Here is a 13,810-nt window from a genome sequence, read left to right as displayed (position 1 = left end):
ACATAATCCCCTTAAGCATTTATGCACTTGTTCCAATGGGTTACAAGCTTTCATATTCCGGCTGTAAAGGACTCTTTATCTTGAAGTTTGAACAAATTTCCCACAAACTTTTTCATGTCCTTGTTGTCCTGGAACCTCTTCCCACAAAATGCCTCCTTCGGTGCACGAAACGAATGGAAATCACTAGGTGCTAAATCAGGACTGTAAGGGTGATGAGCCAGTACTTCCCAGCCCATTTTGCTGATGGTTTCACGGTTAGTTGAGCAATACGAGGATGTGCGTTGTCTTGCTGGAGAATCACACCTCTCCTCTGAGTTCCATAACATCTCTCTCTCATGGCTACTTTCACCTTGTTTAAAAGCAAATCGTAGTAGTATTGGCTGTTCATTGTATGCTGCTCTTTAAGGTGATCACAAAAAACTGTACCTTCACCATCCCAAAACATATCAACATAACTTTTCCTGCTGATGTGTGGGTTTTGAGTTTTTTCATGACAGGTGAGGTAGTGTACTTCCACTTCATGCTTTGTCTTTTTGATTCTGGCTCATAATAATGAACCCAAGTTTCATCACAAGTTAAAAAACTTTGTTGAGGAAGTGCACACTTTCTCTTTTATAACATTCCTGTAGCTCTGTGCACACTCTCAACCTTGTTTCCTTGTGTAGGTGTGTCAATTCCTTTGAGATCCGTCTTGCACATGTTTTGCGGTACTTCAGCTTGTTACAGATAATGTTATGAACTGTACCAGTACTAACTTGAACCTTATCAACTATCATTTCCATAGTCACACGGCGGTCGGCACGAGTGATTTAATCGATTCGACTTTCAGGTGAGGGAGTTGAAACTGCAACTGGTCAACCAGAATAGTGTTTGTCAGTCAGTGAGTCACGACAATTTTTGAACTGCTGTACCCACTTTTAAAAATTTGCACGATTCATACAACCTTCACCATAAACTTTAGACAGTCTACAGTATATATTCACTGGTTTCTTGCCTTCAGCAAGCATAAAACGAATAACTGAATGTTTTTCAACTAATGTGGACATTTCAAGTGGACTCACCATCTTGAAATGTATTTTTGAGGTTATAAACAAAACAATGTTGTTACAGCAGCTAATCAGGGCTCATCCCAGTGATGCCAATTTAAAGCCATTAAAGCACCAAACTTGCCCTACTACCAGTTTTTCCCCCAGACCAATTTGTGTCTTTAATTATTGAATGAGTATTTTATGCATGGATGTCAGTGGCATATGTGTGTGGAAGGGAAACCACACATACAGTGATGTGCCAAATGATTTACTCACTGAATGGACACAGCAGTTTTATTATGTTTATGAACTTAAGTTTTATGTCTAACTAATATTTCATTAATATATTTAAAACAAAGATTCCAAGACTTACGAAGCGGGTTAGCGCCGGTAGACAGGCACAATAAATAAAACACACACACAAAATTTCTAGCTTTTGCAACCAACAGTTGCTTCTTCAGGAAAGAGGAAAGGAGAGGGAAAGACGAAAGGATGTGGGTTTTAAGGGAGAGGGTAAGGAGTCATTCCAGTCCCGGGAGCGGAAAGATTTACCTTAGGGGGAAAAAAGGACAGGTGTACACTTGGGCGCGCGCACACACACACACACACACACACACACACACACACACACACACACACACACACACACATATCCATCCACTATTTTAAAGAAGAAGAAGAACACCACACACACACACACACACACACACACACACACACACACACAATTTTACTGAAGATCATGAAGATGAACAGAGTGTTCAGTATTTGGTATGTTCCCTTTACCAGCCATCAAATCTTTAATTCTCCTTGGCATGCTCATAATGCATTTCTTCGACATATTCTGGAATTAAAGTATCCTGTGCCATGGTCTGACAAGTTTTTCTGTCATCCTGATGTTACTCGTGGGTATATTCTCCCTTTGCAATATCCCTCTTTAGTCCTTGCCAGACATTTTCAATTGGGTTCATGTCTGTGAAGTTCCCTGGCCATTTCAAAACATGAATTCCAGTCTCATTTAAATATTTTGTAACATATTTTGCACTGTGGCGTGGTGCAGAATTGTGCATAAAGATTTAATTGTTGTTGGGAAGTAATTGTTGTTGGGAAACCAGTTCTTCACCTAGGGAAGAAATAGGATTTCCAGTACTGAACTTGACAAGTCCCCTCTTTCACAATATAAACGTGTCTATTTTCTTTGCTACTTACCACAAATCAAACCGTCACTAAAAGAGGATGCTTGACTCATTGAACTGTGCAATCTTTGTGAAATGTTTCATGCCTCATGCAGCTCACAAATTCTGTTTTGTCTTGCAGTATTTCAATACTTGTTTCATCAGAAAAATGAACCTGAAAAGAATTTACATGTCACAGTTGGAAGTGTCTGTTATCATAAAAGAAGGAGCAGGATGATGAGATAGTTTATTTATCTCATTCCAGTCCTCCATGGTCCAGTTTTTGTACTTTTTGCCCATTATAGTCATTTTTGTTTCATCACTAGGCTAAGTTTGTGTCTCTTGGCAGCACGATGGCATTGTAGCCCCATTTCATTGACTCTTTGCTTCATAGTATGGTTAGTATAGGCACTCCATCATGTTCTTAATCACTTGTATCTGTTCTTTTCAGTTTTCCACTACCATTTGTCTTAACTCTCTGTCTGTTCTATGGGATGTAATGAGACTTCAGCTGCACTTACCTTTCTGCTGTGTTTTGAGACTTTTCATCATTTTTTTTTTTTTTTTTAGTTTGTTGCTTATATTTTGAACTGTGGTCTTTGAAATCCCTTCCATAAGAGAAATATCTCACTGACTGTATTGACAGTGTATGAAAAGAGTTGATATTCTGCCTCTTTTTCTATGGAGTGAGGTGAATACATTTGCTCTATCTGAAAGCAGTCACTAGGAAACCATATTCAGACTTAAGGAATGCATTATGGATTGAAACATGGAACGCATTGCATAAAAATATGATGAATTGCATAAAACTCGATAATAATTGAAAATATCACCAATCTTCCGTGTGTATTACACTATACTTCACTTCACAGTGGTAGCTCTGACCACCACAACTATTCGATATCTCAGTAAAGGTTGAAATAACAATCTGAATAAATTATTGAATGGGCATATATTATTGTCGTACAGAAAGTATAAGTTATTTACTATTCGACAATGTGAATCATTGTTTAATGTAGAGTACTTCCACACTAAACTTCAGAACTTTCCGAACTACATGGTGAGTATATTAATTTGGCATCCCACTGATACTTCTTGCTGGCATGCAATCCTCCCATTCCCTTCTAGATTTAACAACCTCCACCACTACCTCAAAATATGAGTAATTGAAGCACGGAGGTTTCAAACACGCAGTGGCAAAGATAAGGTATTTTGAATCACAAAGTGAAGGAACTGGAAACATTGCCTACAGTAAGTATCCTCTCATTTTTTCTAGTTTCTTGTGCTTATTAGAATGTTGCATCTACCCATTGGCTGTGCTACGTTTAAAGCCTCTAAGGTGTAACCACCAGAAACAAGTTTGGTTTCAAGGGTATTATGAACTTAATTTATGGAAATTGGTTCAGAAAAACAATTACATCTTTCTTTTGTTTTAAACTTTGTACTAAGCATAAAAATAAAGTTGTTCATTAGTCTATTTAATGATGACTGACAGAGTAAATAACTAACTATTGCTTATTTTTAGCATAGTTGATTAGGCTAGACTGTTAAATGTAGATGCTGTAGGGGCTTGAACTATATCCATATAACTCAAAAATCTGCAGGTATATGTACGCCACCCTGAGCTTGCAGCAGCAAAAGCAAATCGTGACTATGTGTTCAAACAAGTTTGTGAAGCAGTCAACACAATATCTGATGTGGCACAAGGCAAGGGGCCATCTGTGCCCCAGAACCCGTATGATGGTCCAGGTGAACTAGCTGCAGCACTTGATGATTTTGATGTACGTACCTGTTTGTTTCTTTGTTTGTTTGTTCATGTATTTGCATTAGTTATCATTTACATGCTAGGGTGTGTATTTTATCTACATTTGTTACATTTGATGAATGTTTGTTCCTGTACATTCACTGTTTCATTGGTAACTGAAGTTCGATGTTACCTATACTGTATAATATGCTAAGGACTGTTATTGGTGTTTTAATGTTTATCTATTATTGAACATAATTTATGGTTATTAAAGATAATTTATGGTTACTGGTGATATGGTGTTCTTCCTGAGATACATTAAAATTGTCCTGAGATACATTAAAATTAATGTGTTTGTGTTCTCATCATATTGCCATGAGTATTTATTTTTCATATTCTGTTTGTATGCTTTTAAATAGAAGAGACAACGCTGAATTGCTAGAAAACACTGTTGAAAGGTTGATTAAGTAATTTATGGTTGTTTAATCTCGGTAAAGGCACAGAGAAAAGAGAGCTGGTAGAACATAATATTAAAGAGTCAGTAAGGAAACTATGATGATTTGGGTTGAAATAGAGACCTTCACAAACAGTAAGTTTGGGTAACTTGGCACAGTGGAAGAAGAAATAAAGAGGCAGTGTCATTGCTCAGATTAACAGTTATTTACTAAATATAAATATGGTACATAAACGTTATGTGCATTAATAGAAAATCTCAGGCAACTGTAATACATATTTGAACATAAGTAACAACTCACTATATAGAGGAGTTATAGATAAAATTGCTTGGATCTTGTACAAATTCCATCTTTTCATAAATGCAACGACACACGTACTGCCACTGTTGTGCTCTGACACTTTCCAGTTGAATGGACTTTCCTACAGTCTGGTCTGCTGCTCAGCACTGGGTATATTTTGTGGGCACTAATCGGTTCCCATGTTGTTGTTGTTGTTGTTGTTATGCTCTTCAGTCTGTAGGCTGGTTTGATGCAGTTTTGCACGTTACTGAATGCTGTACAAGCCTCTGCTTCTCAAAATGACTGTTGCAACCTACACTGAAGTGACAAAAGTCATGGGATAGAAATATGCATGTGTACAGATGGTGGTAGTATTGCATACACATGGTATAAAAGGGTGGTGTGGTGGTGGAGCTGTCATCTCCGCAGGGGACTTCCAACAACTTGTTGAGTCCCTGCCATGTCGAGTTGCTTCACTAAGCTGTGCAAAAGGTGGTCTGATGCGATATTGGAAGGCATGCCATTGCTGTGTACATCCATTTGAAGCTGCATACTGTATTCATCCTGTTGTGGTCTCCCTTTACAATCTTTACCCCTCACACTTCCCCCCCCCCCCCCCCCCCCCCCCCCCCCCGTTACCAAAGTAACAATTCCTCCTTCCCCAAGGGTGTGTTGTGCCAACTGATCTCTTCTTTTAGTCAAGTTGTGTAAAAAAAAATTCTCTCCAACTTGATTTTATACTTCCTCATTAGTTATTCCATCTGGCCATCTAATATTCAGCCTACTTCTGTAACACCACATTTCAAAAGCTTCTCTTCTCGTCTGCATTGATTATTCTCCATGTTTCAATTCCTTACAAGGCTACACTGTAGACAAATACTGCCAGAAAACACTTTCTAATATTTAAATTTATATTCAATTTGAACAAATTTATGTTTTTCATCTATGCTTTCCTTGCTGGTGTTAGTTTGAAATTTGTATCCTTTCTACTTTGACCATCATCAATTGTTTTACTGTCCAAATAACAAAACTAGTGTATGACATTTTAGTGTCTCGTTTCCTAATTTAATTCCTGCAGCATCACCTGATTTAATTCAACTACATTTTATTATTCTCTTTTTGCTTTCATTGACAGTTATCTTATAATGTATTTTATAGACACATCTGTCTTTTTATTTCTTCTTCCCGATCTTTGATTACCGCTTCAAATTTCTCCTTGGTATCGATTACTGTTTGCACAATGTACTGATTGAATAACGTGAGAGATATGCTATACTCCTGTCTCACTCACTTCTCAACCACTGCTTCCTGGTCATGTCCTTTGACTCTTGTTAACTGTGGTCTGATTTCTGTACAGGTTGTGGATAACCTGTGCTCCCTATATTTTATCCCTACAACATTCAAGATTACAGACTGTATTCCTCTCAGTGTTGCCAAAAGCATGCTTTAAATCTACACATGCTATAAATGTAGGTTTGCAAGACCAGTATTGCTGTGCATATTCCCATCTTTTCTGGAACTCAAATTGATGTTCCCGGTGGTCGACTTCTACTGATTTTTCCATTCTTCTGTAAATAATTTGTCTCAGTACTTTGCTAACATGACTTTTTAAACTGGTTATTTCTTTTTTTGTCTTCTGTCCAAATACCGCTTTTAAGCAGCTCTCTATGCAAGTGTATCCTATGCAAGTCTCTTCACCTTTATGTCACTATTGCAATCTGCTTCTACTTTGACCTGTTCACTGTTGTCAGGATTGGTCTTCCTGTACAATTTTTACTTCCACACATCCATATTGTTCCAAAATTGTGTTCTTCGTCATGACAAGTGTGTCCTATGAGCCTATCCTATCCTTTCCTTTAGTTAAGTTGTACAACAACAATCTTTTTTCCCCAATACTATTGAGTACCTTATCATTAGTTATCTGATGTACACATCTAATCTTCAGCACTCACCTCTAGCATCATATGCTAGAGTCTTTGACCTCTGTGTTTCAGTGTTGAATAAGGTTGCTGTGAGGTGAATACTTTCTTAGGTTTAAATTTTTATTTGATGTGAACAACCCCTTTTTTTCCCCCAGAAAGGCTTTTATTGCCATTAGAAGACTACATTATATACCCTCTTTGCTTTGGCCATAATCTGTTACTTTACTGCCCAAGTATCAAAGCTCACCTGCTACTTTTAGGGTCTCATTTCATAATTTAGTTCCCTCAGCATCATGAGGGTTAATTTTATTACATTCCATTACTTTGTTGATATTTGCTTCTGTGCAAGTTGCAGCTAATGTTCTGCATTTTGTGTTTTACCCATGGTATATTCAAAATTGCGAAGAGTGTACTTCAGTCAGCAGTGTCAAAAACTTTTTCTAAATCTACTGATGCTTTAAATGTGAATTTGACTTGGAGCAATGTATTTTTTACGATAAGTCATAGGGTCAGTATTGCTTTGCACATTCCTACATTCCTCCAGAATCCAATTCGATCTCCCCCTAGCTTACACTAACTGTTTCATCATTCAGTAGGTAATTCACATTACTATTTTGCAACTGTGTCTTATTAAAATAATGGTTTGGTAATACCCACACTTGTCAGAACCTGCCTTCTTTGAAGTTGGTATTATAACAGTTTTTCAGAAGTCTGAGGGTATTTTTCTTGTCTCATACATCCTGCTTTTGTCACAGTTTGTTCTCCCAAAGTTCTCCCACCTATGCAATTCAGAAAAGCTGGTGCTGGTGGGAATGATCCAGATTGCTCAGGATGGTGGCCAGATGACCATCTGGATTATACCCACAAACACCAACTGTTCTGAATTGTGCTGTTGGGAGCTCACTCTGCAACATATCCTTCATTTCCATAACATCCCTGTCTTCAGCTTTCGCTACTGTGTCTCCTTCATCTGCCTTTCCACTTCCCCCTTCCCTGCTCCCCCTCCAGCTCCATACATGCCTTCTGTCCCATCAGCATACCTGCATAATCCTTTCCCATTCTTTACTTCTCTCCTCTCGCCTTTGCCCGTCGCTTTCCATCCACTGCTCCTGGTACAGCCTCCTGATGCTTCAGCTAGTAGCTCACTGTATTGTTGCCACCATGTCCGTGTTGTTGTTTTTAGTTGTAATGTGCATTTAATAACCAGTAAAGTATGATCAGAGCATACCTGCAGTACAGCTATCTTTTTTGTTATTGCAAGCCAGGCACATCACTGAAGCAAGGTCCATGGTTTTGCTGATGTCAAGTTATAAAATGTGAGGGAAATTGGACAAACAAACTGAAGGTTTTATGGTGTGCAGCGTGCCTTTGTGTTTTGATGTATTAATTTTGACAGTAAAAATCATCACTTTGTTAGAATGTGAGGAAACTCCACACAACTTAATGTACTACTTATGGTACTAATAATGTCAAATAAATCATAGTATTATTGCCTTTTTGTTTTAATTAATTTTCTTACTTTTAGTGTCTGGTTATTGAAAAAATTCAATGTACGAAACTGGAGAATGTTTCAAGATTAATTATTTTCACTTGGACATCTGCATCACAGATGACTTTTGTTCAGTGATGATAACTTTGAATTTAGGATATATCCTTGAATATTATGTGCATTAGATATATTTAATCTGTTTTACTTCTATAGATTTGAACTATTAAATGTTCATGGTTGCAAATAATTTATTGCTAAGAAAATTCTCTAATGTTTTTCCCAAAATATCTTCTTGCGTTCAGACTGGACTAATTACAATGCTTTAGAGTTCCTCTTTTCCTAATTGTTAAAGTAGAGTGTAATGAGGCTATTTACAATGCAGATTACAAACTCTTGTGATTGCTGACCATCGACAAAAAGTGCGAAACTGTGATTATGGAAAAGAAAACTGTGACCATAGAAAAGTATGTTGGCTTGATTTCGTGAACTCCACATAAAACTGAAAAGAAGCAAAATTGTGTGAAAATATTGAAATAAAACATATGTAAATACATTGAAATACAAATTTATAAATGTCTATCGGGCATCACTCAGTCAAGAAAGACATCAATGTTACTATCAGTATTTGTAACACTGCACGTGCCAAGATGAAGAAGGGAAAGAAAGAGATTCCAGGTGGACAGCATTCAAGAAACTTGATATGGACTTGGGGAGGCATGAGAAAGAAAAAAATTTGCTCATACATCATCTGTATGTGTCTTCAAATGGAAAACTATTTTGCGAGTTTGCATTGCAGTTAACATGTTCTTTTGACATAGTATATATACAGAAAATTAACATGAAAAGGGACAAAACGAATAAAAGGAGGATCGGCAGTGTGTGTGTGTGTGTGTGTGTGTGTGTGTGTGTGTGTGTAGTAATGTAATTTGAGACATTTGAAGCAAGTAGAGTATATTACAGGAATTTATAGATATAACTGTGTGTTCTGCAGGATTTAAGAGGGAGAGAGAAACTATATTTAGTTTGTAACCAAATCCAAATTAGGTTATAGAGAGCTTCTAAAATTTAAGTGTGTTTCTAGGCGTATAATTTTATTTCACATGATAACTGCATGGTTAACTTTATAGTTTAGACTGCACCTGTGCCTGTAGTTGAAAGTAGTTGACATTAGTTGAAGATATTTAAAAGTTGTGTCATTGCATTTCTTCTTTACTGTCTTCCTTTAACAAGAACAGTTTTCATAATTTGTTGTAATTCTGGTCAAAATTGTTCTCCATAACATTTTATTCCAGCTATTGTTTTCTTTTGGTCAGACAATATGCAGCAGCTTTACAAGTTTTAAAACCGTTTGCACTGAATGCAATAAATCAAAGAGTTGCCTGTATTAATATATTGACAAAAATTTTGTTTTTGAATTTGTGTACCTGTGAGGACTTTAATTTTTAAACAACACCTTGATCGACCTGTTTGTATTCTTTTCTCTCCATCCATTAGATTCAGCTGAACCCTATTGTAGATATTCAGCACAGATGAAGTCCATTGACCAGTGTGCACTATACAGCACATCACAAAGTGCAGTTACTAGTTTCCAACCCTCTTATTACATTTAACAAATGAAGTATCCGATCAGTGATATTCTGGGTACTTCTTCAGAGACCTAATTTGTATGACTTTATCATTATGACTCCTGATGAATATGTATGAGAGTAAGTCAATTATTATCCGCAATTTAGGTATATTTTTGTATATTTTGGTAGTACTGTCATTTTACGTTGATGAAGCATGCTTTGTTTATTTTTTAGTTTCGTTATCACTGCCGTGCTGTTAATCATGGCTCCTTCGTTGTCTATTTGCACCAAAGAAGAGTAACATTCTGTGATCTGTTTTTTTTTGTGGTCGGAAGGCGTATTGGGCCGAAATTCATTGAAGACTTTCGGTACAGTGTGGAAACACTGTTTTGCCACAAAAGTGTGTGTACAAATTGATTGAAAAATTCCGAGATGTTCGCACAAGTGTTACGCATGAAGAAGAAGCTGGAGAACCATCTACCACCACAAATGAAGAAACCATTGGGTGTTCACATGAAATGATTCTCTTAGACAGACGATTAAATGTTGACAAAATGGCACATCGTCTGCAAATTAGTCACGGTTCTGCCCACGAAATCATCCACTACAGACTTGGGTTTCATAAAGTTTGCGCAAGATGGATCCCAAAACAAACGCACTTGGACATCTGCAAAAAACATTTGGATCACTATGGTAATAAAGGGACAACTTCTTGGACAGGATCATTACTGGTGACAAAACATAGATCCATCATTATGAGCTGGAGAGTAAATGGCAGATTATGGAATGGAAACATCCAAAAATTCGCCATGCAAGAAAAGGTTCAAGACCCAAACCGTCCGCAGGAAAACTGATGCTTACAGCTTTTTAGGATGCACAAGGTCCTGTACTGGAACATTATGGGGAAAGGGACACAATAATAAACAGTGTACGTTACAGTGAGATGGTTATTGCCAGGCTAAAGCCTGCAATTCGAATTAAATGTCGAGGATTGCTGTCAAAAGGTGTTGTGTTGTTGCACGACAATGCCCATCTGCATACTGCTGCCCACATTGCTGAAACGCTCCAGAAACTCAAATTTGAAGCACTGGATCATCCTCCATATAGTCTCGATCTTGCCTCTTTTGAGTATCACTTGTTTGGTCCACTCAAACGTGCATTAAGCGGCCATTAATTTGCCTCAGTTGAAGCACTGAAAGAAATGGTGCATTCCAGGCTCGCAGCTCAACTGAGAACCTTATTTTATGAAGGCATCAGGAAGCTTGTACAACGATGGACCAAGTGAATTGAAACGCAAGGAGACTATGTCGATAAATGATGTTCTTGTAAGTTTCCTATTTGACTACAGTAAAATTTTATAAATACTTTGCAGATAATAATTGACTTAACCTCATACATAGAGATCAGTACGTGCTTATATTTGTCCAGATTTTGAACAACAGTTTTTCATTCAGAGCTCTACTTTTGGATTTGTGTTCTATCATCAGATCTTCGAACTCTACCCAGAATTTGACTGTTCACAAAAACAATCTCCTTTGTGGTCAGATAGTACTGTTTTTCAACTCTCCGAACAGATCTCAGTCTTTTTGGAGTTTGTCTTTAGGGTATGTTCCAGATTACCTTTTTCTAGTCATTTCAAAATTATGGACTAACTTTGATTTTACTGCTGTGTAAACATTTAAAGACAATTTACATTGAATGAAGGCTACATGGGATGTTACAGCACCGTTTACGATATGACAACGCTATCTGTCAACAATGTGAGGGTGTTACAAGTATGTTCACGTAACGCTTGAACCATGGAATCACTGATTGTTTTGAAATTTTGTTTGCCAGTAACAATAATATTTTTTCATAAAACTTCAAAATTTTTTGACTGTTATTTCTTGTCAGCAGAGACTACAGTGTAGAATTTACAGAATTGTAGCTGTATTCGTTGCTTTTTCGTTGAAGAATCAAAGAAACTGGTACACCTACCTAATATTGTGTAGGGCCCCCACGAGCACGAAGAACTGCCTCAACATGATGTGGCATGGACCTGACTAATGTCTGAAGTAGTGCAGCGGGGAACTGACACCACAAATCCTGTAGGGCTGTCCCTAAATAAGTCTGCATCTACATTTATACTCCGCAAGCCACCCAACGGTGTGTGGTGGATGGCACTTTACGTGCCACTGTCATTACCTCCCTTTTCTGTTCCAGTCGCTTATGGTTCGCGGTAAGAACGACTGTCTGAAAGCTTCCGTGCGCGCTCGAATCTCTCTAATTTTACATTCTTGATCTCCTCGGAAGGTATAAGTAGGGGGAAACAATATATTCGATACCTCATCCAGAAACGCACCCTTTCGAAACTTGGCGACCAAGCTACACCGCAATGCAGAGCACCTTTTTTGCATAGTCTGCCACTTGAGTTTGCTAAAGATCTCCGTAACGCTATCACGGTTACCAAATAACCCTGTGACGAAACATGCTCCCCCCTGTGGGTTCGGGGGTAATAATAGGCCCACGGTATTCCTGCCTGTCGTAAGAGGCGACTAAAAGGAGTCTCAAACGTTTCGGCCTTATGTGATGGTCCCCTACCGGGTTTGACCTCCATCTTCTAAATTCTTCCGAAGAGCGAGCTGATTGGGGAAGGGCGCCTTACAAGGTGCAATGTGTCCATCGCTCATTACCATCTCTAGCTTGGTTGGTCGTCGTCGCATAGCTGTCCCGCCCACTCACCATCTCTAGGGCGTGGCTTTGTTCTTGGGTGCGGTTTTTGCAGTCTGCTCTGCTGTGTCGCTTTATGCGCCAATGACGATCATGGGCTACATTTCACCTGAAATCCAGCACGGTAGCCAGTCCGTTGTGGTGGGGCCGCCATGTACCCTGTCGGTTGTAGCCCCCTGACAACACAGGGATCGCTCTACTGATGCCTGCGCCGTTAACTCCCCGCGTATGCCAAGGAGTAGATGCCTGTCTCCTTGGGGCATCGGGACTCCCGGCAATGGCCATCCCGCCAGGTGGTCGTTGCTGAGGCTGGGTGGTGCCCGTGGGGAGGGCCCTTGGTCGGAGTAGGTGGCATCAGGGCGGATGACCCGCGATGAAGCGTGGTACATCATCTCTTGCTGGCGGTCAGCCGCCAGCAGTCTCTAAGCGTTCTCGGCCTCAATACAACGCTCAGGCATATGATCCACAATCGTTCCCCTCCCTGGCCACACCATGGGAGGAACGAAAGGCTACGGTTGGCAGCGAACCTTATTCACCTCGCTATTTAGTCTGTACACGAGTCGATGGGGAATCGTTTATGGCGACCAAGCCTCAGTTTTTTGTCGAGCACTTGGAGGACAAGTTTGGGGAGGTGGAGGGCTTGTCCAAAATGCGCTCTGGGGCAGTATTGATCAAAACGGCATCCTCTGTACAGTCACGGCGGTTACTCGCTTGTGACAAGTTGGGGGATGTTTCTGTCACGATCACACCCCATAAGAGTCTCAACATGGTCCAGGGCATTATATTCCATAGGGACCTACTCTTGCAGTCAGACAACGAGCTACGCGCCAATTTAGAACGGCGGGGTGTTCACTTCGTCCGGCGCGTCCATCGGGGTCCGAGGGATAATCAGGTAGCCACCGGTGCCTTCATCTTGGCCTTCGAGGGTGACGTCCTACCCGAAAAGGTCAAGGTGATGGTCTACCGATGTGATGTGAAGCCCTATATCCCTCCCCCGATGAGGTGTTTCAAATGCTGGAAGTTCGGCCACATGTCATCTCGGTGTACTTCCAGCATGACATGCAGAGATTGTGGACGCCCTTCACATCCTAATACTGCATGTGCGCCGCCTCCCATCTGTGTGAACTGCGGCGAACACCATTCCCCTTGCTCGCCAGACTGCAAGGTTCTACTGAGAGAACGAAGGATCGTGGAATATAAGGCCCTGGACCGCATGACCTATACTGAGGCTAAGCGGAAATACGAGAGGCTACATCCTGTGGCTCTGACCAGCTCCTATGCCACCGCTGCCAAAACAGTAGTTTTGTCATCTGCTGCACTGATTCCACTGAACACTCTGAGCCGGAATACTACACCTGCCCCCTTGATGGTGGGGGGCACTTCCCCATCTGTTGCTCCTGCACCACCTACCTCAGGAGCAACGACCCCCCAACCATCGGGG

The 13,810-nt window shown here is 39.8% G+C and overlaps 1 protein-coding gene across 2 annotated transcripts in view; it reads left to right on the top strand.

The window, feature by feature from the left end:
* Positions 1 to 13,810, top strand: part of LOC126365916 (catenin alpha) — a 144,034-nt gene that overhangs the window by 41,244 nt on the left and 88,980 nt on the right. For both annotated transcript variants that reach the window (XM_050008656.1, XM_050008655.1), the window contains exon 5: positions 3,808 to 3,984. In XM_050008656.1, the coding sequence (XP_049864613.1) occupies positions 3,808 to 3,984 (177 nt within the window). The remainder of the gene's footprint in view (positions 1 to 3,807; positions 3,985 to 13,810) is intronic.

Source organism: Schistocerca gregaria, chromosome 4 (genome assembly GCF_023897955.1).
Source record: "Schistocerca gregaria isolate iqSchGreg1 chromosome 4, iqSchGreg1.2, whole genome shotgun sequence".
Taxonomy (NCBI): domain Eukaryota; kingdom Metazoa; phylum Arthropoda; class Insecta; order Orthoptera; family Acrididae; genus Schistocerca; species Schistocerca gregaria.
This window is presented reverse-complemented; position numbering and strand designations above follow the sequence as displayed.